This window comes from Strongylocentrotus purpuratus, unplaced genomic scaffold (genome assembly GCF_000002235.5).
Source record: "Strongylocentrotus purpuratus isolate Spur 01 unplaced genomic scaffold, Spur_5.0 spur5_scaffold_6, whole genome shotgun sequence".
In the NCBI taxonomy this organism is placed as follows: Eukaryota; Metazoa; Echinodermata; class Echinoidea; order Camarodonta; family Strongylocentrotidae; genus Strongylocentrotus; species Strongylocentrotus purpuratus.
The window spans coordinates 32,596,110-32,621,624 of NW_022145612.1; the positions used below are offsets into that span (position 1 = coordinate 32,596,110).

A 25,515-nucleotide genomic window follows, 5' to 3' on the forward strand; every position below is an offset into this window, starting at 1 on the left:
CTCTCTCTTTTTTATCTCTCCCTCTCCCTCTTTCATTTTTTCCCATTCCCTCTTTATCTATGTTTCCTAATTTTTAATAATACTTTTTCCCTTTTGAAAATGTTCTTCTACATCTACATCTAAGGTGGCACTGGACAGGACCAATTGGTATATACGTCCAGATTTCCGTGGCATCGTAAACTGTCAACAAACATCACAACTGAGGGTGCAGAGTTAAAAAATCAAAATAAAAAGGTGCTCATTAAAATACAGTGGGTTGCAGACATCATCTGATGTTTAGATGAAATAGAGCCACATCGACGCTCTTCAAAGCAATTACTCTTCTTTCTAATATCATAGGCATGCAGATCCAAGGATAAGTTATGATGAATGATTACTATGAGAAGGGAAGAAGGAAACGAAGAAGAAGGGAGGGAGGAAAAAAAAGAAGGAAGGAAGCTATAGAAGGAAGGAAGTCAATCATGCAGCTGCGCAGCAGACGACAGCATTGAAATAAATGTTGTTCAGGCCCTCTACGACAAAGCCTTGTTAAGGCGATAACATGTTGCGTAATCTCCGTAGATTCTACCATACAAATATGCTGAACTGCATGCGAATTTTTGTGATCTGATGCCCAGAATAAAACTCGGTAATAACTAATGACTAATGATTGTTATTTTGAAGTAACCTTGATCCCATATTTGAGTTATTATTGTTCATTTCTGAGCTGGTGGTGGTTTGCTTTCGTTAATATTAATAATGAATAATGTTTGAGATGATGCCTGCGCTTGGGCCCTAACTGGCCGCTGACGCTGGCGCCTGGCCTAGTCCGGTCGTGATGCCTCGGACTCACAGTCACAGTGCGTTGCGTTGTTTTTCCCCGTCGCGCATTCGGTGATTCCAATTCACGTGTGCGAGTACACATACATGTACTGATGTAGCTGCATTACGCATTAGTATTGACTCTCTATGCTTTGCTGGAGTGGTACTAGATCTACTCTAGTTAACTCCAGAGCCTGCACATTTTATTGAAAAGTAAGGAAGTAAGTCTAGATCTAGATCTAGATCTAGTAAAGTAATTACAATTTGACTAACAATGTTTTTCAAATCCTCAGCTCAGCTCTGGGCATCCGTTCAACCACTTGAAATTATAATAGAAGTCTTTGAAGTTTGATGGGAAAAAGGGTGATTCGTCGTCCTATTCATCCCATGTTATATGTCGTTGATTCAACATGGCAATGAGGAAATACGCATGTGCAGCACATATCGCGCATTTGAACTTAGTCTATCTTCGCCATGTTAAATCGACAGTACCAGATTATCAACCTAAATTTCAAAATTTTGCGAGTGAGTGAAGCAATTGAACAAAAATGACACTTAAACTCTTAATTCAGCGGCAGATCCAGGATTTCCCAAGGGGAGGGAGGGAGGGAGGGGGGATCAAAGCCAACAGCGCATAAAATGTGAGCTTTTCTGTGTGTGCATGGTCCAGGGCCAGAGCCCAAGATGTTTTTGAAATTTAGCAATTCAGAACCTTCAAGATAACCATCTTGAAACACACTCTTACCTTTAAAGTACAAGTTCATACAACAGATGATTGTCTTGGGAAATACTTCTATCTTTATGGATGGGGTCCAGGAGGCGGAGCACCGAGAAGCTCTCACATTTTTGCAATTTAGAACATCAAGATAGCCCTCTTGGGTGATAAAAACTCTAATCCATCCCTTGAAATTTAAATTGCACTGCCCCTATTGCTAAAGTTTGTTGGAAATCATTTCTCTTTCTCACAAATTCTCTCCTGAGGACAATTTTATAGAACAAAGGTTTGTTCAGGCTGCATTAAATAATCATGCTTCCTAAACACAAGCAATCTGTTTTGTTTGTTGATGCATCACATTGCATTACAAAGTCATTTAGATTACCCATAGCCATACATGTACATGTACAGTGTATGTATATAATGCTTCACATTTATATATTTTTTCAACCAGCATTATATCAATTTCAAACACATACAAACATTTTACTATTGAGCATGTCTAATATATTATATTCCGAAAATGTGCTAATGTTAATTTGGCATAAGAATTAGGCTAATAAGAATGCATTCATATTATATTCATAAGATCTCATGAGAAAGCTGTGTACAATTAACAACCTTATTTCATTTTTGTTTTTACTGTAAATATGACAATATGAGTCTGCAGACATATGCCATATTCTTTTTTTACAATAAAAACTAAATTGAATCAAATTCTAATTTTCAATTTGTCTTTAACAGCCTTGGGAGATTTTTGTGCATGGACACCTGTCTTGTCTTTGCAATAGACCAGCTTCAGTGGTATGCTACATTGTAGATAGCACACATTGATGATGTCAGGACAAGATGGCCAGAAGAAAGAGGGAAAGAGGCCGGTACTCGACCCCAATTCCCTGAAACCATGGCATCAAATGGTTGCCTCTGGCAGTGGTGCTCTCATCACTGCTATTACAAGTAAGATTTTCCTTTATGGGACAGTATACATTCTAACTAGCATATTACCCCCAAAAATGCTTCTATTCACAGATTATCAACAAGTTGCTTTATGATCAATTAAGGTCAGGCATTAGTAATTACTAATTACATAATAATGACACTTTGAGAATTCAGTTTGCATTTTTATTGTTGTTTTGAAATGTCACTGTGAATTGGCAAATATGCCAGATTGAGTGGATCTCTCTATTGCCTGGTGAGAATTAGACCAGGGTTTCAAGATCAGGAACATACCAGGGTGAGAATGGAGAAAACTATAGGAGAAAAAACCCTGTTGCTCCATTATAAGCCTTCTTAATACATGCTCTTATTCCGCTAGGTTTGTTACAGGAACCACCTAGTTCCCTTAGAGAATTGACTGATATTTATCTTTATTCTTCCAGTTAAAAGTGAATAATCCACAAACAATTACAATCACGTTTGAAAATTAAAAAAAGACCCCAGAAGAGTATATATATCAAAAAGAACATATCAAATTGATTTAATCATAAATCATCGGCGTCAATGCATCACAATCTTGTTCCCATCCCTATAATGTTAAGCTTCTTTTGCATTACTACATTATAAATGCAGGTTTAAATATACTGAATATAGAGTAAATTGCATCTGTGCAAGTGTGCATAAAGGACTAAGACATCTCATGAATATGCACTAACAATCATTCACTGTCATATGAAATGAAAGAGTCACTAGAATTGCAACTTTTAAAAATTATTAATACCTTCTGGCAAAGTTCATTTTGATGCCTATGCTTTGAGGGGTAGCTCACTTGCTTGATAAGTGCGTTACATTTGAATAATTCTTCATCTCTCACAGTGACCCCACTTGATGTAGTGAAGATAAGACTACAAGCTCAGGCAAAACCTATGAAGAGTGGTAAGTCACTAAACCTTCATTTCACATCTGTGCCCTAGGAACTATGAAAGCCCCACAGGCCACTGTCCTACTTGTAGCTACTTGCTCCCTCTATATAGAAAACTTCCCCAATCGGTGCCTGTTGGTCCCCCATGATCCTCTTTTTCTTATGTTAGTTGAGAGCTGAGTTAATGAGATAGCCACCTGTCAGTGACCTCGCTGTGTGATCTAATTCCTTCTGGCCCAGTAGTATTGACGGTCTTTAAAGTAGTGTGTGCCTCAGTTTTTCAATTAAAACAGAGAAATTAAAGCTGAAACACATTTCTCATTAAGTAGTTAGAAGTAAACTTTATAGCTTGTGTCAAGCTAATAGTGTAATGCATTAGAATCTTACTCGTGATATTTTTCTCTACAATTTAATGAAATGATGGAATTCATTATATATCTTTCTACTTTCTTTTGTTTATTATAGATCTTTGAACTTTCCTGAAATGTAGCATGTCATTGGGGGCCCTTTTAAAAAAAATTAGTGTTCAATTGCCTCACATGATATCCATTCTGAAAGAAATGTCTCTTTTACATTGTATAAAATGAAATATGAGGAGTTTGGTTTAAAGAAAATTCATTAAGGAATAAGTCTTGATTCCTGTGCAAAATCTATTTTTGTTATGTTGCAAGAGTTTTTTTTTTTTTTGTCACAGGAAACTGTTTTGGCAGATTTAGAAGTGATGGATTTAGGTGTGAGATCACTTTCCTTTCTTATCAAATACATATCCTAATGTTGATGAACTGCTCTGTCTCTCTTAGGTCAGTGCTTTTTCTACTGTAATGGTCTTATGGACCACATGTGTCACTGTCTAAATGGCTCAAAACCAGGGACAACTGCTCCGTGGTACAAGGCACCCAGCAAGTTTAATGGAACATTGGTATGTCCAAGATAGGTTGTCACTTGGGTAATGTAATCACATTTACGCAAATGATAATAAAAAAATAATTTAAAATTGAGTCATTTTATATGTTGGAACAGATGGCAAAGTAGTCGAGCACTACATCACATTGAAATTACCACTCTAGCCAATTTGAAGTGCCCATTCATATAGTGATTACAACTTTAAAAAATTCATAACTTTCTTATATTTAGTCAGATTTAATTAAAACTCTCATCAGTTTGCTTCTCTGAGTTTAGAGTTCTTATTCATTTGGGTTGGATTTCCCTTTAAAACAGATTATAATTTTCATCATTACATGTAGCTGATTAACTCATCTGGTGGTATTTATCAGCAAGTATTAATATGGGTGTCAAAGTTGAACTTTTGAGAATGAAAATTGTTATTTTGATAGTCATTACTTTCCAGCATTTGTAATTTTTGGTGGCTTGATGCACAATCATAGATTAACTCATCATTTTTAATTTTTTTATTTTTACAGGACGCATTTGTGAAGATAGCAAGAAATGAAGGGGTTTTCAAGTTGTGGAGTGGTCTCTCTCCCACTCTGTAAGTTCAACTTGTCTTTACTGTATTTAGTAGAATCATCCTAATGTATTCAATGTGTTCAATGTATTCAATGAACTATACAGCATTGTATTTTTTCCCCTGTTAAATATCATCTGCGATCTGGTGTTGACTTGTCTCTTTCTATCTTTTCTTCACTACCCACCTTTTCTGCCTACCTACCTTTGGTCCTCTTCTACTCTCTCGCTCTGTCGACATCCCTATCAAACAAAACTTATTTTATGTAACATACCCAACTACAGCTGTTATGAATGCAGTTTACGATTACTGTAGCACTGTCTATGATTATTAAGTTTACGATTTTTTCTTTTTGTAAATTGATCTGTAAACTTTTACCAGTGAAAAACAAATTTCTGAATGTACAATAAATACTTAAATACAAATAAAAAAATATACATATTTAAGGTAATACTTTTTTGGCTAGTATTTTCCTTTCTTGCCGTAGTTTGATGGCGCTACCTGCAACTATCCTCTACTACACCTCCTATGACCAGTTAAAGTATCGTCTTGACTACAAGCAGGGAGTCAAAGGAGAATTCTGGAAACCCATGCTGGCAGGGGGCGGTGCAAGATGTAAGTCTGTCACTAAGAGATATTTGCCTTTTTTATGTTGCAGATGAGTGTCTTCTACATTTTGCTTGTTTTGTTTTTTGTGTATTTTTATGAGATACTATCGTTATAGCAACCAAGCGGATAATGTTAATAAAACCATATTAGTTGTTTAAATCAAGTATTGTTAGCTAATACAGTGATAATTACAGTGTTATTGATATAGATTTATTGTATCTCAATCAACGATTTCATTCGTTATTGTGGGATATATTTTATTCAGTCATTCTAAGAACCTTGGGTGAATTGACAAAATAGATAGCATTTTAGTGACTAGTGAATAGTTAGATTTCCAATATTGAATCTCCCTTTGCCTTTTTCTTAGTTATCACACATATTTCTATAAAAGGCATTTTGCAGATAGCAAGTCTTGAAACATTCAGTGTAGTTTCCTGTAATTCTGTGAGAATTCTTTCTTCATTATTGCAATTGACAGAATTTAAGATTACTGTACAATTAGCAATTGCAGTTACTGCATTGACTATCCACTCCCTTGTTTCATCATCACAGTATTTGCATGCACAGTGATTGCCCCGCTTGAGCTTATACGCACCAAGATGCAGTCCCGTCCTTTCACCTACGCAGAGATGATAGGGTGTGTCCGCACGGCTGTCTCAGAAGAGGGCATCATGTCTCTATGGAGGGGATGGAGCCCCATGGTCTGGAGAGATGTGCCTTTCTCAGGTTAGCAAAGAAGATTTTAAGGGTTCAGTGACACAAAGATGTAACTTCATATTTTGCCAAAATGAGTATTTGATAGCAAAATGTTCAGAAAAATGTGGGCTTAACTCCACCCAACACCCCATTTAAAGTCAATGGTGAGTGAAACATAGACTTAACTTCTTAAGGCCCAAGTGCTCGGTGACACATAAACACTTTTTCTCAAAATGGAGTTACGTCTTTGTGTCACTGACCCCTCAATTTTTTGTATTGGTAGTGTATGCAAATTAACAAAATATTATAGTTCCCAATGTCTTCATTATTAAAGGAATGTAATGCAATCTGCCTGTAGATTGACCAATATTTTGTGAAGAACCTTTTTATTTGAAATTTGGAAGACGAAATAAGCCCAGTTGTATAGAGTTTTTATATGATATCAAGGACACAAGTCACACAAACCGCAATTTGCGGTATAGAAATATCTTATTATTATTATTATAATCTAACTCAATGAATATGTCGGTGATAACATGCCGTCAATCCATACTAAGAGAAGTGGCTTTCAAAACTAAATGGGGGAGGGGGGAGGGAGTATAGCTTATTGTACTGTGAAACTACCTTAAAGTGGAGATGGAAGTGTGATCTTCAATGGCATATATTCAAATTTAACGTTGAGAGTGAAGATTAAAGAGTTGTTTTCAAGAACAAAACTGAACTCAAATGGAGGAAAAAGAAATAATGAATGGACAGAACTGTACAAAATTTACTTCTGTGTACACAATCACTTCATAATGTCTACAATATATATCAATCCCCTGTCTCTTTCTCTTTATTTGTAGTTATATTATGGCTGAACTATGAACCTCTGAAGGCAAGAATATGTAAAGAATATGGTCTCACAACTCCAACATTTCCCATAGCATTCTTCTCAGGAGCTTTTGCTGGCACAGTAAGTATTAGTAACTAGTAATTGATATTATAATGCTATTAACAAGTATTCTCTAAAGAAGATTATTCAATAATCCTGAAAAGATATGAAGGATTATATATAGGGATCAAATGTATCAAATCTAAAATGTCTCTACCACTGAAGTTGATGCAGTTTACTGGGTCTCATGTTGTGTTCAGTCGCAGGTGGAATGTGTAAGACAATTGATTCAGTTTTCACCAGTTTTTTACCATGATAAAATGATTCATTGTCATGAACGTAAAATATTGAATGCCAGATAATATGCCAGGGATTTTTCTACTACATGGTCACCGTGAGTGCATATGGCAATTACTATAAACTAAAAGGCTTTCGTCATCCTACCAGTTCCCCATTTCTCTCCTGGGTATGGAGTGGCAAATACAATTAGATTAATACCTTACCTAAAGATATTATGAAGGAGTTTTACATACTGTTCCCACTAGATCTTGGGCAGACCCATGTGACCTGTTCCAATTTGTACATGTATTTCTGCTTTTCAAATGTTACCAGTTATGTGTGTTCTTTTTATATGAAATGCTCATTTTTTTATGTTTTGGAGACATATTTGCTTTGATTGCTGTATAAATGTTGTTGTAGGTGGCAGGAGTCCTGACACAGCCCTTTGATGTATTAAAGACACACAGACAGCTAGAGATGGGGGAGATTGGAGACATGAGAAGTAAGTGAACATGGCATGAACCAAATGTGGATCAAGTATTTATAATCCAGAAGTGAATATATTTCTACTGAAAATTTTGTCGTGAAATCAAGGTGGTCATTAAACACTGCTCGCATGCACTGCAAGACAGCAATAAAAGAAAACTGAACTTTGCAAAAAAAATGAAATATATGTATTGACATGCAAGTAGGCTTGGAAGCGAGCGCCGAGTACCCGGTTCTACCCGATTCTGAAATCCAGAACCGAGGAGTCGACTCCAATCTCTAGAGAGTCGATTACCCGAGCACGTCGGTTCCGAGACTCCCAGACCCGATTCTTCGGCGCTGGAGTCGATTCCACAGCACCGAGAATGAGAGCCAACTCTCTGAAAGCAGAATATGCAATGCGATCTTTGAGAGCACTGATACACACATTTGTGTGTCAGAGTAAAACGTGTGTGCATGTGGTCGGCAATACTGCTGTGTGTTGTCTGTAACTCTGCAAGTCATCTGCCCTCCCCCCCCCATCCTTTTTTTTCTCTCGTGAGCTAACTGATTTATGAGATTTTTGTGTTTACTCTTTCTATCTCGCCTTGTCTCCCCCTTCCACTAGACATCGTTTAGTTTTCTTCCCCCAAATAAACATAAGTTACAGTGTCCTCCTTTCTCTATATCTCTTGAATTCTCCTCATCAGGTTTCTTTTCATTCTTTCTTTTCTTCTTAAAGAATAAGTTTGACAGGTCTACATCTACTTCTCCCTCTCGCATTCTCGTTGTTATCAATTATCTTTGTTTCCAAAACATTTGCTGCATTATGTTGCCTCGTCTACTTCCCAGGAACAAATTATTTATTTATGTAATTCAACACTACCCCAGGATTACAAACAATATCGACTAGTCTTCTTGATAAGACCTGCTTGTAAATGTGTAAATATTATTTGTCGACTCTGACGACATTTCCTTTCTAAAACGTATATTTAACTGTTCTTAGTAATTATTGAAGTATCAGCATTAATCAAGTGATATTTCATCATTCATGTCAGACACAAACATGAGTTTTATTAGTCGTTATGAAGTGACAACAACAACATTGAAAAATATTGTTTTGGCATTAGCGCAATCTCTAACAGAGGCTGAAAATGCAGACTAGTATTCCCCATACCAAGATCTAGCGCGCACCCTTATCTCTTGTTTATTTCTATTGTGTGAGAGAAAGCACATGGTTGTAACTATGGGAACATGACAACTTCTTAATCTGATAATGATTAATGGATTGTTTACCATAATACATATAGTGGAAATTATTGTTCTGCATTTCTTACGTTTTAAAATTGCAATTATTGCAATTAGAATTTAAGACATGCTTTTTTTTTGGTTTATATTTTTGCCAGGAGTTATTGATTTATTACTTTTTCAGCAGTGGTCATGTTTTTAAAATTTCGATTTGAATAAAAGTAGTAAAATAAATCATTTTATAACTGTTTATAAAGCTTGGTCTGCACTTTGATCTTCTTTTTTGTAAACTTGGAGGTTCTGTCAAGCTGTCTCACCCTGGATTTATCACCATTCATCTCTTGTTTGCTTGTAATTGTAGAGATATCATGAGACAAATCAGAAATAAACACAACACCAATTTACACTCACATACATTCATACTTTGTTTAAGACGACACACAGCGCCAACAGTACCACTGCTGTCGGAACCGAGAGAGCTAGCTTAGCTCACTTCGACCAGGGACATCCCTGCTTTGATATTGCTCTGTTTCCATCATTATTGCCGCGATATGTGTATACTTTTCGTGAATAGAGGTATGAAATCAAAGCTTGAATTGTGATTATTCTAGCCATGTATATTTAATTTTGATAATCATTTTTAAAGTAAAGTTTTCACAAGAAAATCAGATAGTTGTCGTGATAATTGCACGCTGCCCTCGTTACTATCAATGCATCCCATACACTCGATTCTGTGTGGAACCGACATACACAGTCAGTACAAAGTATGTATGTGTGTACTTGTGTGTGTATGGCCTTTTAGTGCATTGCAAATCTGGCAGCCAGCGGGAGCCGAATCCGCTTGGAACCGAGGCCGAGGGTGGGAACCGAGATCGGTTCTCATCAACAAGAGAACCGCCCAAGCCTACATGCAAGCGTGCAAACTTCAAAGTTTTTTTCAGGACTTCTTTAGAAATATAGCAAGTTTTTCCTACAAATTCCGAGGACATTATTATGATACCATTAGCTTTGATTTCAAATAGTTATTTATTAAAGTGACCTAATGTAAGTCATACAAACTGTAGACAATGTCGTTGTAAAACAGTTTATGGTTAAAATCAATTATCGTAAATAGATTTTTGATGCAATTAGCTGAGATATTGAAAACTTCCATTTTGAGATGATCTTGTAAATAAAAGATTATTTCAATTGCACCTCATTTCTTCTGCTCTTCTTTTGAATGGACTTCTGTATGTTTCTTGTTGACACGATATGTTCGGTTTAATTTGTTGTTTAAGGATCAAAAGAAGTGTCAAGTAGCACCTTAAACATCATGAAGAGGTTATATGCTGCAAAGGGACTGAATGGCTTATATGCAGGTAAGTCACACTCATTTATACAATCAGGGAGCTAACCTACATCTTTATAGTCCCATCTGATGGACTTTGTTATTAAAAGGGAAGTTCACTTTAATATTAAATTGGGTTTAATAGAGGCAGAAAAATGAGACAAACAAGTCTGTGAAAGTTTGAGCAAAAATCATACATGTTCTAGTTTCATAAAAAGATGGTCACAAATTCTTGAAAGAACTTCAGAAATCAATAATTTTCCATTTCTTATTGGATTTTGCTTTAAACTTTCACTAATTTGTTTCTCTCATTGTTGTGCTTTTATTAAAACAAACTGTATATCAGGGTGGATTTAAGGATGAATGCTGTACAAAAGGGCACTTAAGTTTACTTTTTATGCCTCCGCCACCGAAGGTGGTGCCGGAGGCATCATGTTTTCGGGTTGTCCGTCCGTACGTCCGTCCATACGTCCGTCCCGTTTGACCGTTATCACAATATCTCAAGAACCATTTAAGATTTAAACTTAAGACTGGGGAATAGTATTTATCACCATAGGAAGACGATCTTATTAGATTTTGGAGTACGTAGGTCAAAGGTCACAGGTCACAGAGGTCAACTTATGAAATTCCTTGTATTGAGTTTGTTAGCGCGATATCTCAAGAACCATTTGAGATTTAAACTTCAAACTTAAGGATAGTATGTATCACCTTAGGAAGATGATCTGATTAGATTTTGGAGCACGTATGTCAAAGGTCAAGGGTCACAGAGGTCAACTTATGAAATTCCATACATTGAGATTGTTATGATATCTCAAGAACCACTGGAGATTTAAACTTCAAACTTAGTGATAGTGTGTATCACTATAGGAAAACAATCTGATTACATTTTGGAGCACGTAGGTCAAAGGTCAAGGGTCATAGAGGTCAACTTATGAAATTCCATACATTGAGATTGTTATCATGATATCTCAAGAACCACTGGAGATGTAAAAACTTCAAACTTAAGGATAGTATGTATCACCATAGGAAGACGATCTGATTAGATTTTGGAGCACGTAGGTCAAAGGTCAAGGGTCACAGAGGTCAACTTATGAAATTCCATACATTGAGATTGTTATCATAATATCTCAAGAACCACTGGAGATTTAAACTTCAAACTTAATGATAGTGTGTATCACCATAGGAAGACAATCTGATTAGATTTTGGAGCACGTAGGTCAAAGGTCAAGGGTCACAGAGGTCAACTTATGAAATTCCATACATTGAGATTGTTATCATGATATCTCAAGAACCACTGGAGATTTAAACTCCAAACTTGTTTAAATTGCTCTATGGCGGAGGCATCATTTTCGACTGCACGCAGTCAAAATTCCATCTAGTTTATAATGCAGGATCTTCCAGTTAATAAGAGCCTTCTATCATGCCTCCTTCCTTAGGGACGGATTTTGTTTTCTTCATAATTAAACATTTTAAGTTTATAACATCTTTTATAATTGTATTGAAAGATAACAAAATAAAAATAAAACAGAAAAGATATAAATTTGCTTTAAAAGATACATTATTTTTGCCTGGGTCCACTCTTTGTGTTTATACCTGCTATGGCAATACCTCTTGTATTTTCTCTGTTGACATAAATTGGTACATGTATGTCCTTCTCCATTATTTAATTCTTTTGCTTTTACAATATTTCCTCTTGCCCCTGTCTATAAGACACTTTCATTTTCATTAAACACGCATCTTTTGTTCTCTGGTTCAGTTTTTAAAGATCAACAGTAATGTATTGGCGGTCATTTCATTCCAATGTAAACACTAGACACATGTCAGTTCCTCTGCTATGTCTTCACTCTATTTTGCAGGTACTTTACCCAGACTCTTCAAGATAACCCCAGCTTGTGCCATCATGATCGGCTCCTATGAGTTGGGTAAATCAGTCTTCCTCGCTGACGTCAAATGAGAAGAGTACCGGACCTGTTTCACAAAGCATTTTTTCAATGACAAATGACAAGTATCAGTGACAAATCTGCTGATAACCAATCAGAAGCAAGGATTTCAGTAGCTTATAACAACAACTGTCATTTTTCACTAATGCAAGTTTTGTGAAACACCCCCTGGTAGACACTCCTATTCATTCTCAAAGATGTCATATCTCCAGATAGCTTCTAGCATCTGATATCACTTGATATCGTCTGAATCACGGTGCCTTATCAGACGAGCGTCTGACTTAACCATGCTGATGGCAGACATTAATGTGGTGCAGATATTATTTTCATTTCTCTTTCTTTAAAAAATGATGTACTCTTTGGGGTAAATGCTTATCTTTGTTTGAACATTAAAGATCATAACCTGCAAATGATCATTAATTCTTTATGATTTTTTTCAAAATGTACTCAGGATGTGATTTGGTCACGAGAGTGGTTCCCAGCATTCTTTTTTAATCCACTGTTTTAAGCATGTTACAGGTCACACTGACACACTGCTCATAAGTGGGTCTATTTTAAGTTTTAACTATTAAATTGTAATATTATGATGCAGAGAATGTTTGTATTTTATTGATAGATAATACTCCCTGCTTGGACAAAAATCTGCTTGGACAAAAACTGCTTATGGTTGATAATATTAAAAAAAAAATTTGCTCATATATTTTGTCATTTAGTTTGTTTTGTGTGTGCATGTGCATGATTTTAATCTAATGCATATGCACAATGAGCATTTGATTATATTTCCTAAAAGTGTATTTAGTTTTGCTTTATAAGTTCATCGGTTATTCAAGCAAAGCTATTTTGTTTGTGTGTCTATCATTTCTTATTCCATGCATGTGTTTACAGTGATGAAGATTATTTTCATGGGAAATTGACCCGAGGCTGTGGATTTATTTTCTAAATCTCCATTTATAAGGAGCCAATGAGCGTCTGTAAGAAGAGCATGGATTGTATATTGGTGAAAGATATCTACAGATATGTATTCACACCAATTTGGAGGATAAAAAGTGTAACACTTTATTTCTTTTTAGTTGTCATTTGTTTGTATTTTTATGCATTTAATATCGACCTATGTGGGTTTGACTTAAATTGAGATTATATCCCAAATTGACTCAGTAATTAAGGAGAGGAATATGCACTGATTTACTGTGTTTTAAATAGAGATGGTCACATGTTGTTCAAAGAACTTATTTGATGAAATCATCTTCTGGAACCAGAAGGGCATTAAATCCTTTAAATCCTTCAAATATTGATTTAATGCTGTTAAACCATTGACTTCTCTATTTTTAATTGTTTTCCTCCCTCTTTGGGCTGATATTTCTCATTTGTGAATGCTGTAATATTTTTTATTCATTAAACATTTTCTTTTCTAAAAAAAAGGTAAAAAAAAAAAACTTTTTTAAAAAGTCGACCGTAGATTTCAAGATTTTTGGGTCGCAAAGGGCAATACAACATCTTTTCTCTTTTACACCCAATGGTGATCAACTCTAGAAATGATGTTGAATCTCATGTTTTGTAGTTGCAGTGGAGATTCATCAACTCTCTCTCTCTCTCTATTTCTCTCCCTCTCCCTCTCTCCCTTTAAGAATTCTCATATTGAATATTTTAATTTCTGGGATACCGGCTCATGAAATGTGCTGATGTGCTATGTTTTGTAATCTTTAAATTCTGTCTGTCTTTAAATTAAATGTGTGTATAAAGGATCAAAATGCTTTGTCAGATTCTACATTTGAAATTCAGCCCTTACTGTTGGCACTTCATCTTGGCAGTTGCCTGTTTTTTTTTTTTTTAAAGTACCAGATTTCTCATTGACAGATGAATTTGATGCAACGTAATGATTTCATATTGTTTATTGGTCATATATTTGTGGTGGTGTTCCTCTCGGTATAATGAGAGAGGTGTTATTAAAAAAAATGAACGATGATTTGACCCCACATTTTCTTGGAATTGTTGCAGTTCTGGTAGTATATACATGTATTTGGACCCAACCTTGGAGCACAGACTACCTCTCATTGGCTGTATGTCAAATTTGATGACAATGCAATGGTTCTATTAATAGTCTCATGAATTATAGAGATTAGTGAATGGCAATAAAACATTAAATTATTTACTTGTCATTGGTAAAATGATAAAATGAGAGTACAGAAGTAAAATGCATCTTTGTGTAGTGATATATTATATCACTATACATTCAATACTGAAGCATATGCATGTCCATGAACTTAAGTTGAAGAATCCATCCACCAAAAATAAGCATGTCACCCATAAATGCCATATCACAATTTTATAGTTCTTGCCTTCTTTTAAATTTGCAGGTATGGCAAGTATTTAAAAAGAAACAAGTTGTGTCTGTAGATTAAGGAGGATAATAACAAAATTGATGGAAATGTGTTTGTTCAGAAATGACTGATATTTCATTGTACTCTATTTTAAATCATGTTTTTGTATACTTTATGTTCTGCCTGGTCCATGCATTTATATTGAGAATATGTACAGATATTGTAAATTACAGATATTGTATGCCCAGGCAGGGACTTGGCAACAATGTTGTATGTAAATGATCGTATTTAAAATCATTGATCACCACTATTTGTGGGAATTAAAAAAAAATCATTATTGTACTTCCTATTCAGATGTATTTTGTGTCATTTGTTTGTTTTGATAGTTTTAATGATACAATTACTCCCACCAAAAAATACTTCCTCATGTATCCCCCAGTAATTGGGTAACAGTTGTAAAGATTATCTGGAAATTATAATTTTAGTATGGCAGAATGTTGCCTCTGCTAAATTACTTGTTGAGTTGTGTATACATAAATTTAGGACTCGCTGACTCGGTCGTCAACTCAGTTGGGGATGAGGAGAAGGGAAGGAGGGATGGAGTAGGATGTCGATAATGAGCTTCTTTTATAAGTCTAGAGAAGAGCCTCCTACAGTTGGTCGTCATTTTCTTTGATCCCTGTCCTGAAAAAGTGAATATCCTAATACCAATGATTGAATGAAGGAATTCAGAGAGGAAAATAAGGAAAAAGGTCAGAGAATGATTTTAAAATGTAAACGGCCATCACAACGCCGTCATTCACGACTCGGTCATTGCCCACATTTAGGCCAAAAAAGCGAAACATTTCAATTTGCAATATCATGTTACAAAGTGAAATGTCTATATAGCTTAATAAAACAGAACAGAAGTAACCAGAAAGTGAGGAGGTAGAATAGTTAACAATGCAAGAGCCTTCTTCAAATGCATTTGAATTGGTTTCGGAGCATCTCCATGAAAATCATATCAAACTCAATTCCGGAATACCAATTCTACTGAAAAGAATCAACCATATTCTTGGGTAGGAAGTTTGGAAGGAACTCAGAGAATGTTGAAAGATGAACAGAGATTTCTGTCACGTTGGTAAAATGTGATAAAGTGCGATATTCTGTATAGGCCTATTCTTTATAGGGGCATTTCTTTTACCATTAATAATGACACTAAACATGGCTCTAACTAGATCTAAGCCTGTTTCATAAAACTTGTTATCAAATGCTAAATTTCTGATTGCTCTCAGCCAATCGGATGTCTTGATTTCAGTAGCTTATAACAGTTATTGCAACTTGTTACTGGTAACAAGTTTTATGAAACGGGGCTCAGATTCATTTTTTGAAACTGATCACCTATTTTGTAAGAATAAGAAAATCATTTTCTAAGCAACCTATTTAGCACATAAGTATAGAGCAGAGAGAGAGTTCGAGAGGAAGGTAGAACTAGAAAATAGGGAGAGAGTTGGGCTATAAATGTGTATATGGTGTGGAAATCAGAGTACTTTTCAGAACTTCCCTAGCTGACTTTGAATAATATTTTAGATTCTTAAATTATCATTATTCTTTTTGGTTATCCTTTTTGGTCATCGCACTTGCCTGCTTAGCACAGCTTTTTGTTATCACAGCAATTGATTCAGGTTCGTGACTGCGGCCGGTTGGTTGTCTGAAAGTAACGGTAGCATATATTGGCACCAAGATTAACGGCGATATGAATATTCATTATTCCCTACGTCACAGACGTGCGGCGTGCGTACTCTGTCTATGGATCTGTCTTATACACAGGTACATGTACTGTACTAGTACAAGAGTACGTTCGCAAGCATTACTACATACATTGCTCCGGAATGAAGAGAATCATTATAAAGGACGAATTACTCCGTGAAGCCAAGTACAAGCAGGGAATTGAAATAGCAAACGTTCCTCGGAGCGGCTATACAATCCCTAATCTAGCTAGTTTTGTAATGACAGTTTATAGGAAAATGGACATTTAGTAGGCCTACTGTTTAGTTGTTCAATAAAATCACTCAGTTTGATTTGATTCGAGATATATCTCATTAATAAAACAGTATAAAGGCTGTATGAGTCTCGGACGAACCATCACCACTAATCTTGGTGCCAACACCGTTAATCTATGCTCCAAATTTAATAATACATTTTGTGTGCCCTATAATGACCCGGGGTTGGATTATTTAGGAGAACAGAAGATTGATATTGTTAAGTTGTTTCATAACATCTCTCAGTTTGATTTGATTCGAGATATATTTCATTAATAAAACAGTATAAAGGCTCTATGAGTCTCCAAGAACGATCGCCACTAATCTTGGTGCCAACACCGTTAAACTATGCTCCAAATTTAGTACTACCTTTTTTGTGCCCTATATGCTAAAGACCCATGCAGGGTTGGATTCTTTAGGAGAATGGAAGATTGATATTGTTGTTTCATAACATCATTCAGTTTGATTTGATTCGAGATATATCTCATTAATAAAACAGTATAAAGGCTCTATGAGTCTCACACGAACGATCGCCACTAATCTTGGTGCCAACACCGTTAATCTATGCTCCAAATTTAGTAATACATGTTGTGTGCCCTATAAAGACCCGGGGTTTGATTATTTAGGAGAATGGAAGATTGATATTGTTAAGATGTTTCATAACATCACTCAGTTTGATTTGATTCGAGATCTATCTCATTAATAAAACAGTATAAAGGCTGTATGAGTCTCACACGAACGATCGCCACTAATCTTGGTGCCAACACCGTTAATCTATGCTCCAAATTTAGTACTACCTTTTTTGTGCCCCATATGCTAAAGACCCATGCAGGGTTGGATTCTTTAGGAGAATGGAAGATTGATATTGTTGTTTCATAACATCATTCAGTTTGATTTGATTCGAGATATATCTCATTAATAAAACAGTATAAAGGCTCTACGAGTCTCACACGAACGATCGCCACTAATCTTGGTGCCAACACCGTTAATCTATGCTCCAAATTTAGTACTACCTTTTTTGTGCCCTATATGCTAAAGACCCATGCAGGGTTGGATTCTTTAGGAGAATGGAAGATTGATATTGTTGTTTCATAACATCATTCAGTTTGATTTGATTCGAGATATATCTCATTAATAAAACAGTATAAAGGCTCTATGAGTCTAGAACGAACCATCGCCACTAATCTTGGTGCCAACACCGTTAAACCATGCTCCAAATTTAGTATAACATTTTGTGTGCCCTATAAAGACCCGGGTTTGGATTATTTAGGAGAACAGAAGATTGATATTGTTAAGTTGCTTCATAACATCACTCAGTTTGATTTGATTCGAGATATATCTCATTAATAAAACAGTATAAAGGCTGTATGAGTCTCGGACGAACCATCGCCACTAATCTTGGTGCCAACACCGTTAAACCATGCTCCAAATTTAGTAATACATTTTGTATGCCCTATAAAGACCCGGGGCTGGATTGTGTAGGAGAACGGATGATTGATATTGTAAAGTTGTTCCATAACATCACTCAGTTTGATTTGATTCGAGATCTTTCTCATTAATAAAACAGTATAAACGCTGTACAAGTCTCAAACGAACCATCGCCACTAAAGTTTGTGCCAACACCATTAAACTATGCTCCAAATTTGGTTATACATTTTGTGTGTCTATAAAGACCGAGGCTTCCCAGGATCATTTAAGAGAATGGAAGATTGATATTGAGAAGTTGTTCGATAACATCACTCAGTTTGATTTGATTGCGCATTATGTCTCTTAATAGTGTAAAATGGTGTAAAAGTCTCTAAAGAGAAGAAAATAAAGAGAGAAAGAGAGAGAGAGAGAGAGAGAGAGAGAGAGAGAGAGAAAAAGATGTGAAAGGGAAAGAGGAGAGAAAGGAAAAGAAAGAAGAGGAAAAAGAAAAGAAAAAGGGGGAGGGAAAGAAAGAGATCAGGGGGAGGGGGGCCGAAATGGGCCTTGCCTCCCATGATGTTGCTTCCACTTCCCCCTCCCAGCAAAAAAAAGAGAGAGAAGAAGGAAAGGGAAAGCAAAAAGGAAAAGAGGAGATAACGGAAAGGAAAAAAAAAGAGGAAGAAGATAAGAAAAGAAGGGGAATATCAGTTACTATTTTTTCCGCCAACAAGTTGTGGATCCGGGGGGGGGGGCAAAAGGCCCTTGCCTCTTCCCCCCCCCTCCCCCACCGCCAAAAAAGAAGGGGGAAAAGGAGAAGGGAAAGAGGAGAGCTAAAAGGGAACAAAAAAGAGGAAGCGGGGGGGGGGGGGGTAAGAGGACACTTTTTTGGGGGTCTCGAAATTTGAAAATTTGACATTTTGTTCCGTAGGGGGGGGGGGGGGGTGTTGAGGTCACCTTTTTTAGGATAGCCATTGGCATAATTTAAAAAAATAATTAAAAAGGGGGGTTGCTCCAAGATACACACATAACAAAAAACCGAACAGGGGGAGGTTCAACCCCAAATCCCCCCCCCCCCTCCGTACGCGCCTGCTCTTCTGATTACAGTTTTCGACTCTTAATCCTCGTTTGTTTTCAGTCCCCCCCCCCCCCCTCCCGCGCGAAGCGCGGAAGCTTGTACATTTCATTAAATCATTAGAGAAAGAAGACGATTCGTTGTACCGTTTTCGACCCTTAATCCTCGTCTGAATTCAGTTCCCCTTCCCCTCCTATCCGCGCGCGCGAAGCGCGGAAGCTTTTACGTTTCATTAAATCTTTAGAGAAAGAAGACGATTTTGTTGTACCGTTCCCGACTCTTAATCCACACCTCCTGCGCCAAGCGCGGAAGCTTTGACATTTAATTCAATTATTAGAGAAACAAGACGATTTTGATACCTTGTCCGCCCCCGGAAACTCATGGGTTGAAGGCAAATTACGGTCAGATAAGTATTCAGGGGCCCGCCTCAGGGCCCCTGGTGGGGTCGAGGGTGCGGAAACCCCTGAATCTCAGGGGTTTCAGGCATTTGATTACGGTCAGATGAACATAATTTTTATACCTTATTTGTGAAACTGGCAGGACACTGATTTGCGTGAGGTCCAGCGAGCGGAGCCCCAAAAAGCTCAGGGGTTTTAGATTTGTCAGATTAGCATCCAGTAGGGTCTAGGGGGCAGAGCCTCCGGAAGCTCGGGGGTTTAGGCATTTGATTACGGTCAGATGAACATATTTTTATACTTTATTTGTGACACTGGCAGGACACTGAGGTCAAGCGGGCGGAGCCCCAGAAGATCAAGGGTTTTAGGCACTAAATTTTGGTCAGATGAGTAGGCAAGGGGCCTGCCCAAGTGCCCTTGGTTGGGTCCCGGGGACAGAGCCCCCAGAAGCTCAGGGGTTTTAGGCGTCTAATTACGGTCAGATGAGCAATTTTTTGATACCTTATTTTGTTGTGACACTGAAAGTTAACTATTTTTTCTTTCTTGCTCTCTTTCTTTCTATTTCTCTTTAAAATGCTTTTCAAAAAAAAAAATTGGGGGGGGGGGGGGGGAGCTGGAGGCTCCCGATCCCCGCCGTTGAGCGGGCCCTGACATGTAGGCATCTCAAGAGGCATATTTCTTGCCTGGCTGTTAATTTACAAACGCATACAAAAGTATAATTTACTAAAGAATGAGGACAAATTTCGGAAAATTATGTCATTTCAGCATTATTTGTTAACCACCGTTATGGAATTAGAAATAAACCACGTTTAAATTTTATTTCCCCCGAGCCCCCTCCTCGATCAATACGCCAGTTCCCCCCCCCCGATCTACTCTTTGTTGGCGGAAAAATCGCAACTGATCTCCCTTACCTTTCTTATTTCTCTTTTTTTCTTTCCCTTTCTGTCTTCTTTCCCTTTCCATTCCCTTCCTTCTCTTTCTGTAAGATTTGATGGGGGGGGGGGGGGCGGGCGAGGGGGAGGTAAGGTCATTTCGGCCCCCACCCTTCTCCACATGTTGTTGGCGGGATTAACTGCAAATGATCTATTTCCCCTTCTTTTCAGCTTTTTTCGGTCCCTTTTAGCTCTCCTTTTTTCCTTTTCCTTCTTTCTCTCTTTTTTTTTTAGCGGGGCAGGGGAGGCAAGGGCATTTTGCCCCATCCCCGCCCCGATCCACAACTTGTTGGCGGAAAAATTGCAACTGATACCCCCTTCTTTCTATTTCCTTCCTTCTCTCTTATTTTTTTGATTGGGGGGGGGGGGGGGGAGAGAGGGGGAGGCGAGGCTCTTTCGCCCCCCCGATCACTTCTTTCCCCTTTTCTTTTCTTCTTCCTCTTCTTTCTTTCCCTTTCTCTCCTCTTTCCCTTCTTTTCCTTTTCTCTTTCTCTTTCTTTTTTTGTCCTCTTTTTCCCCCCTTTTTTTTTCCTGATTTCTTTCCCTTCTTTTTTTTCCTTCTTTTTTGTTTCCCTTCTTTTTTTTCCTTCTTTTTTCCCCAGGGGAGGGCGCCCGGGCCCCCTGGATCCGCCACTGCGGCCAGGCACTAGTGTAGGAAAACTTCAAATGTTAATCAGTTATATGATAAAATAACTTGTCTGTGGCCTCACGAAAAAGTATATATTTAGTCAGGCCTAAATTGAGTTGCAAAACAATTATTTCGTTAAAATGAAAAAACATATTTGATGACATTCGCAATACCACAATTGCCGATACGATTGGATTACTCGTGTTTGTTCTTTTTCAAAACTTACTTGCTGAGCCCCATGAAACTCAGGGATTTGAGTCATTTTATAACGGTCAGATAAGCATTCAGGGGCACACCTTAAGCCCCCGGAGGCTCAGGGGTTTAAGGCATTAAATTACGGTCAAATGAGCATATTTTTATACCTTATTTGTGACACTGGCAAGGTCACTAATTGCGTGGGGTCCAGGGGGCGGAGCCCCCGGAAGCTCAGGGTTTTAGGCGTTTAATTACGGTCAGGCAAGCGCGTAGCTAGGATTTTATTTAAGGGGGGTCGGAGCACGCGATGCGTGCGAATCACTTACAGAGCGCGTTCCCTGGGGGGGGGGGGGGATGCAGGGAGGGGCGAGTTTCCCCTCCCTCATACGCGAAGCGCGGAAGCTTTGACGTTTCATTAAATCATTAAAGAAAGAAGACGATTTGTGTACCGTTCTGGACTCTTAATCCTTGTCTGAATTTCAAAATTGTTCTTTGTCTGCTCCTTTTTCTTCCTATGACCTTTTCCCTTTTCTCCTCTCTTTTTTCTTTGGGGGGGGGGGGACTTATTGTGACACTGGCAGATCACCAATTGTCGTGGAGTTCAGGGGGCGAGGCCCCCGGAAGCTCAAGGGTTTTAGGCATTAAATTAAATGAGTATCAAGGGGCCCGCCTTAAGGCCCTTGGTTGGGTCTAGGGGCAGAGCCCTCGGAAGCTCAGGGGTTTTAGGCGTTTAATTACCGTCAGATAAGCATTCAGGGGCCCGCCTTAGGGCCCTTGGTTTGGTTCAGGGGCAGAGCCCCCGGAGGCTCAGGGGTTTTAGGCGTTTTATTACGGTCAGGTTAGCAATGTTTGATACCTTATTATTTTGTGACATTTGCAGGACACTATTTGGCTTGGGGTATAGGGGGCGAAGCCCCAAGAATTACAGGGGTTTTAGGCATTAAATTACCGTCAGGTGAGCATTTAAGGGCCGACCTTTGGGCCCTAGGTGGAATCCAGAGGGTAGAGACCCCGAAAGTTCGGGGGGGGGGGTTAGGCATTTAATCACGGTCAGATGAGCATATTTTGATACCTCGTTTTTTTCTGTGACACTGGCAGTTCACTATTCTTTATTTCTTGCTCTCTTTAATATACTTTTTCAAAAAAGAGGGGGAGGGCGAGGGAGCTCGAGGCTCCCGATCCCGACCGTTCCGCGGGCCCCGACATGTAGGCATCTCAATAAGCATATTTTTCTTGCCTGACTGTAAATTTCGGAATATGTCATTTTCCAACAAACGCATAAAAAAGTATAATTTAATAAAAAGTGAGGAACAATCTCGGAAAATGATGTCATTTTAGCAACATTTGTAAGTCACCGTTATGGAATTAGAAATAACCCCCCCCCCCCCCCCGAACCACAACTTATTGGCAGGAAAACTGATATCCTCCTTCTTTTCTTTTCTTCTTCCTCTTTTATTTCCCTTCCCTTTATCTCCTCTTTTCCTTTCTTCCCTTCCCTTTCCTTCCTTCGCTCATATTTTTTTTTGATTGGGGGGGGGGGGGGGCGGGGAGGCAACAGCCTGGAAGGCAAGGCCATTTCGGTCCCCCCCCCCCCAATCTCCTTCTTCCCCCTTTTCTTGTCTTCTTCCTTTTCTTTCTTTCCCTTTCTCTCCTCTTTCCCTGTCCTTCTTTTCCTTTTCTCTCTCTCTCTCTCTCTCTCTCTCTCTTTATTTTTGCGGGGGGGGGGGGGGGGCGCTGCCCCCCTGGAACCGCGCCTGTGTTATAGAGCAACTTAACAATATAGGAATCTTCCGTTCTCCTAAATAATCCAACCCCGGGTCTTTGCAGACACACAAAACGTATTACTAAATTTGGAGCATGGTTTAATGGTGTTGGCACCAAGTTTAATGGTGTACAGGTAAGTTAGTTTGAGACTATAGCTTTTATATATACATATATATTTTATTAATGAGGTATATCTCTAATTAAATCGAACTGAGTGATGTTATGGAACAACTTTACAAAATCAATCATCCGTTCTCCTACACAATCCAGCCCCGGGTCTTTATAGGGCATACAAAATGTATTACTAAATTTGGAGCATGGTTTAACGGTGTTGGCACCAAGATTAGTGGCGATGGTTCGTCCGAGACTCATACAGCCTTTATACTGTTTTATTAATGAGATATATCTCGAATCAAATCAAACTGAGTGATGTTATGAAACAACTTAACAATATCAATCTTCTGTTCTCTTAAAAAATCCAAACCCGGGTCTTTATAGGGCACACAAAATGTTATACTAAATTTGGAGCATGGTTTAATGGTGTTGGCACCAATATTAGTGGCGATGGTTCGTTCGAGACTCATACAGCCTTTATACTGTTTTATTAATGAAATATACCTCGAATCAAATCAAACTGAGAGATGTTATGAAACAACTTAACAATATCAATCTTCTGTTCTCCTAAATAATCCAACCCCGGGTCATTATAGGGCACACAAAATGTATTACTAAATTTGGAGCATAGTTTAACGGTGTTGGCACCAAGATTAGTGGCGATCGTTCGTGTGAGACTCATACAGCCTTTATACTGTTTTATTAATGAGATAGATCTCGAATCAAATCAAACTGAGTGATGTTATGAAACAACGTAACAATATCAATCTTCTGTTCTCCTAAATAATCCAACCCCGGGTCATTATAGGGCACACAAAATGTATTACTAAATTTGGAGCATAGATTAACGGTGTTGGCACCAAGATTAGTGGCGATCGTTCGTGTGAGACTCATAGAGCCTTTATACTGTTTTATTAATGAGATATATCTCGAATCAAATCAAACTGAATGATGTTATGAAACAACAATATCAATCTTCCATTCTCCTAAAGAATCCAACCCTGCATGGGTCATTAGCATATAGGGCACAAAAAAGGTAGTACTAAATTTGGAGCATAGTTTAACGGTGTTGGCACCAAGATTAGTGGCGATCGTTCTTGGAGACTCATAGAGCCTTTATACTGTTTTATTAATGAAATATATCTCGAATCCAATCAAACTGAGTGATGTTATGAAACAACTTAATAATATCAATCTTCCATTCTCCTAAATAATCCAACCCCGGGTCATTATAGGACACACAAAATGTATTACTAAATTTGGAGCATAGATTAACGGTGTTGGCACCAAGATTAGTGGCGATCGTTCGTGTGAGACTCATACAGCCTTTATACTGTTTTATTAATGAGATAGATCTCGAATCAAATCAAACTGAGTGATGTTATGAAACATCTTAACAATATCAATCTTCCATTCTCCTAAATAATCCAACCCCGGGTCTTTATAGGGCACACAACATGTATTACTAAATTTGGAGCATAGATTAACGGTGTTGGCACCAAGATTAGTGGCGATCGTTCTTGGAGACTCATAGAGCCTTTATACTGTTTTATTAATGAAATATATCTCGAATCAAATCAAACTGAGAGATGTTATGAAACAACTTAACAATATCAATCTTCTGTTCTCCTAAATAATCCAACCCCGGGTCATTATAGGGCACACAAAATGTATTGCTAAATTTGGAGCATAGATTAACGGTGTTGGCACCAAGATTAGTGGCGATGGTTCGTGTGAGACTCATACAGCCTTTATACTGTTTTATTAATGAGATATATCTCGAATCAAATCAAACTGAGTGATGTTATGAAACAACTTAACAATATCAATCTTCTGTACTCCTAAATAATCCAACCCCGGGTCATTATAGGGCACACAAAATGTATTACTAAATTTGGAGCATAGTTTAACGGTGTTGGCACCAAGATTAGTGGCGATATGGTTCGTTCGAGACTCATACAGCCTTTATACTGTTTTATTAATGAGATATATCTCGAATCAAATCACACTGAGTGATGTTATTTAACAACTAAACAATAGGCCTACTAAATGTCCATTATCCTAAATAAACTATCATTACAAAACTAGCTAGATTAGGGAGTGTATAGCCGCTCCGAGGAACGTTTGCTATTTTCAATTCCCTGCTTGTACTTGGCTTCACGGAGTAATTCGTCCTTTATAATGATTCTCTTCATTCCGATCCGGAGCAATGTACACGACCGAATGCTTACGAACGTACTCATGTTCTGAATACATGTGTATATGACAGAGTACGCACGCCGCACGTCTGTGACGTAGGGAATAATGAATATTCATATCGCCGTTAATCTTGGTGCCAATATATGCTACCGAAAGTAACACAGGGTTTAGAATATCACCGCTATTGCGCGAA

The 25,515-nt window shown here is 37.8% G+C and overlaps 1 protein-coding gene across 1 annotated transcript; it reads left to right on the plus strand.

Moving 5' to 3' along the window:
• Positions 1–515: 515 nt before the first annotated feature.
• Positions 516–12,975, plus strand: LOC100892223 (solute carrier family 25 member 40). The gene is made up of 11 exons (XM_030972673.1): positions 516–628; positions 2,261–2,473; positions 3,329–3,388; positions 4,175–4,293; positions 4,796–4,863; positions 5,327–5,454; positions 6,001–6,174; positions 6,990–7,099; positions 7,718–7,799; positions 10,288–10,368; positions 12,194–12,975. Exons 2-11 carry the CDS (start codon positions 2,350–2,352, stop codon positions 12,289–12,291), a joined length of 1,044 nt encoding a protein of 347 aa, XP_030828533.1. The 5' UTR covers positions 516–628; positions 2,261–2,349; the 3' UTR covers positions 12,292–12,975.
• Positions 12,976–25,515: the final 12,540 nt, after the last annotated feature.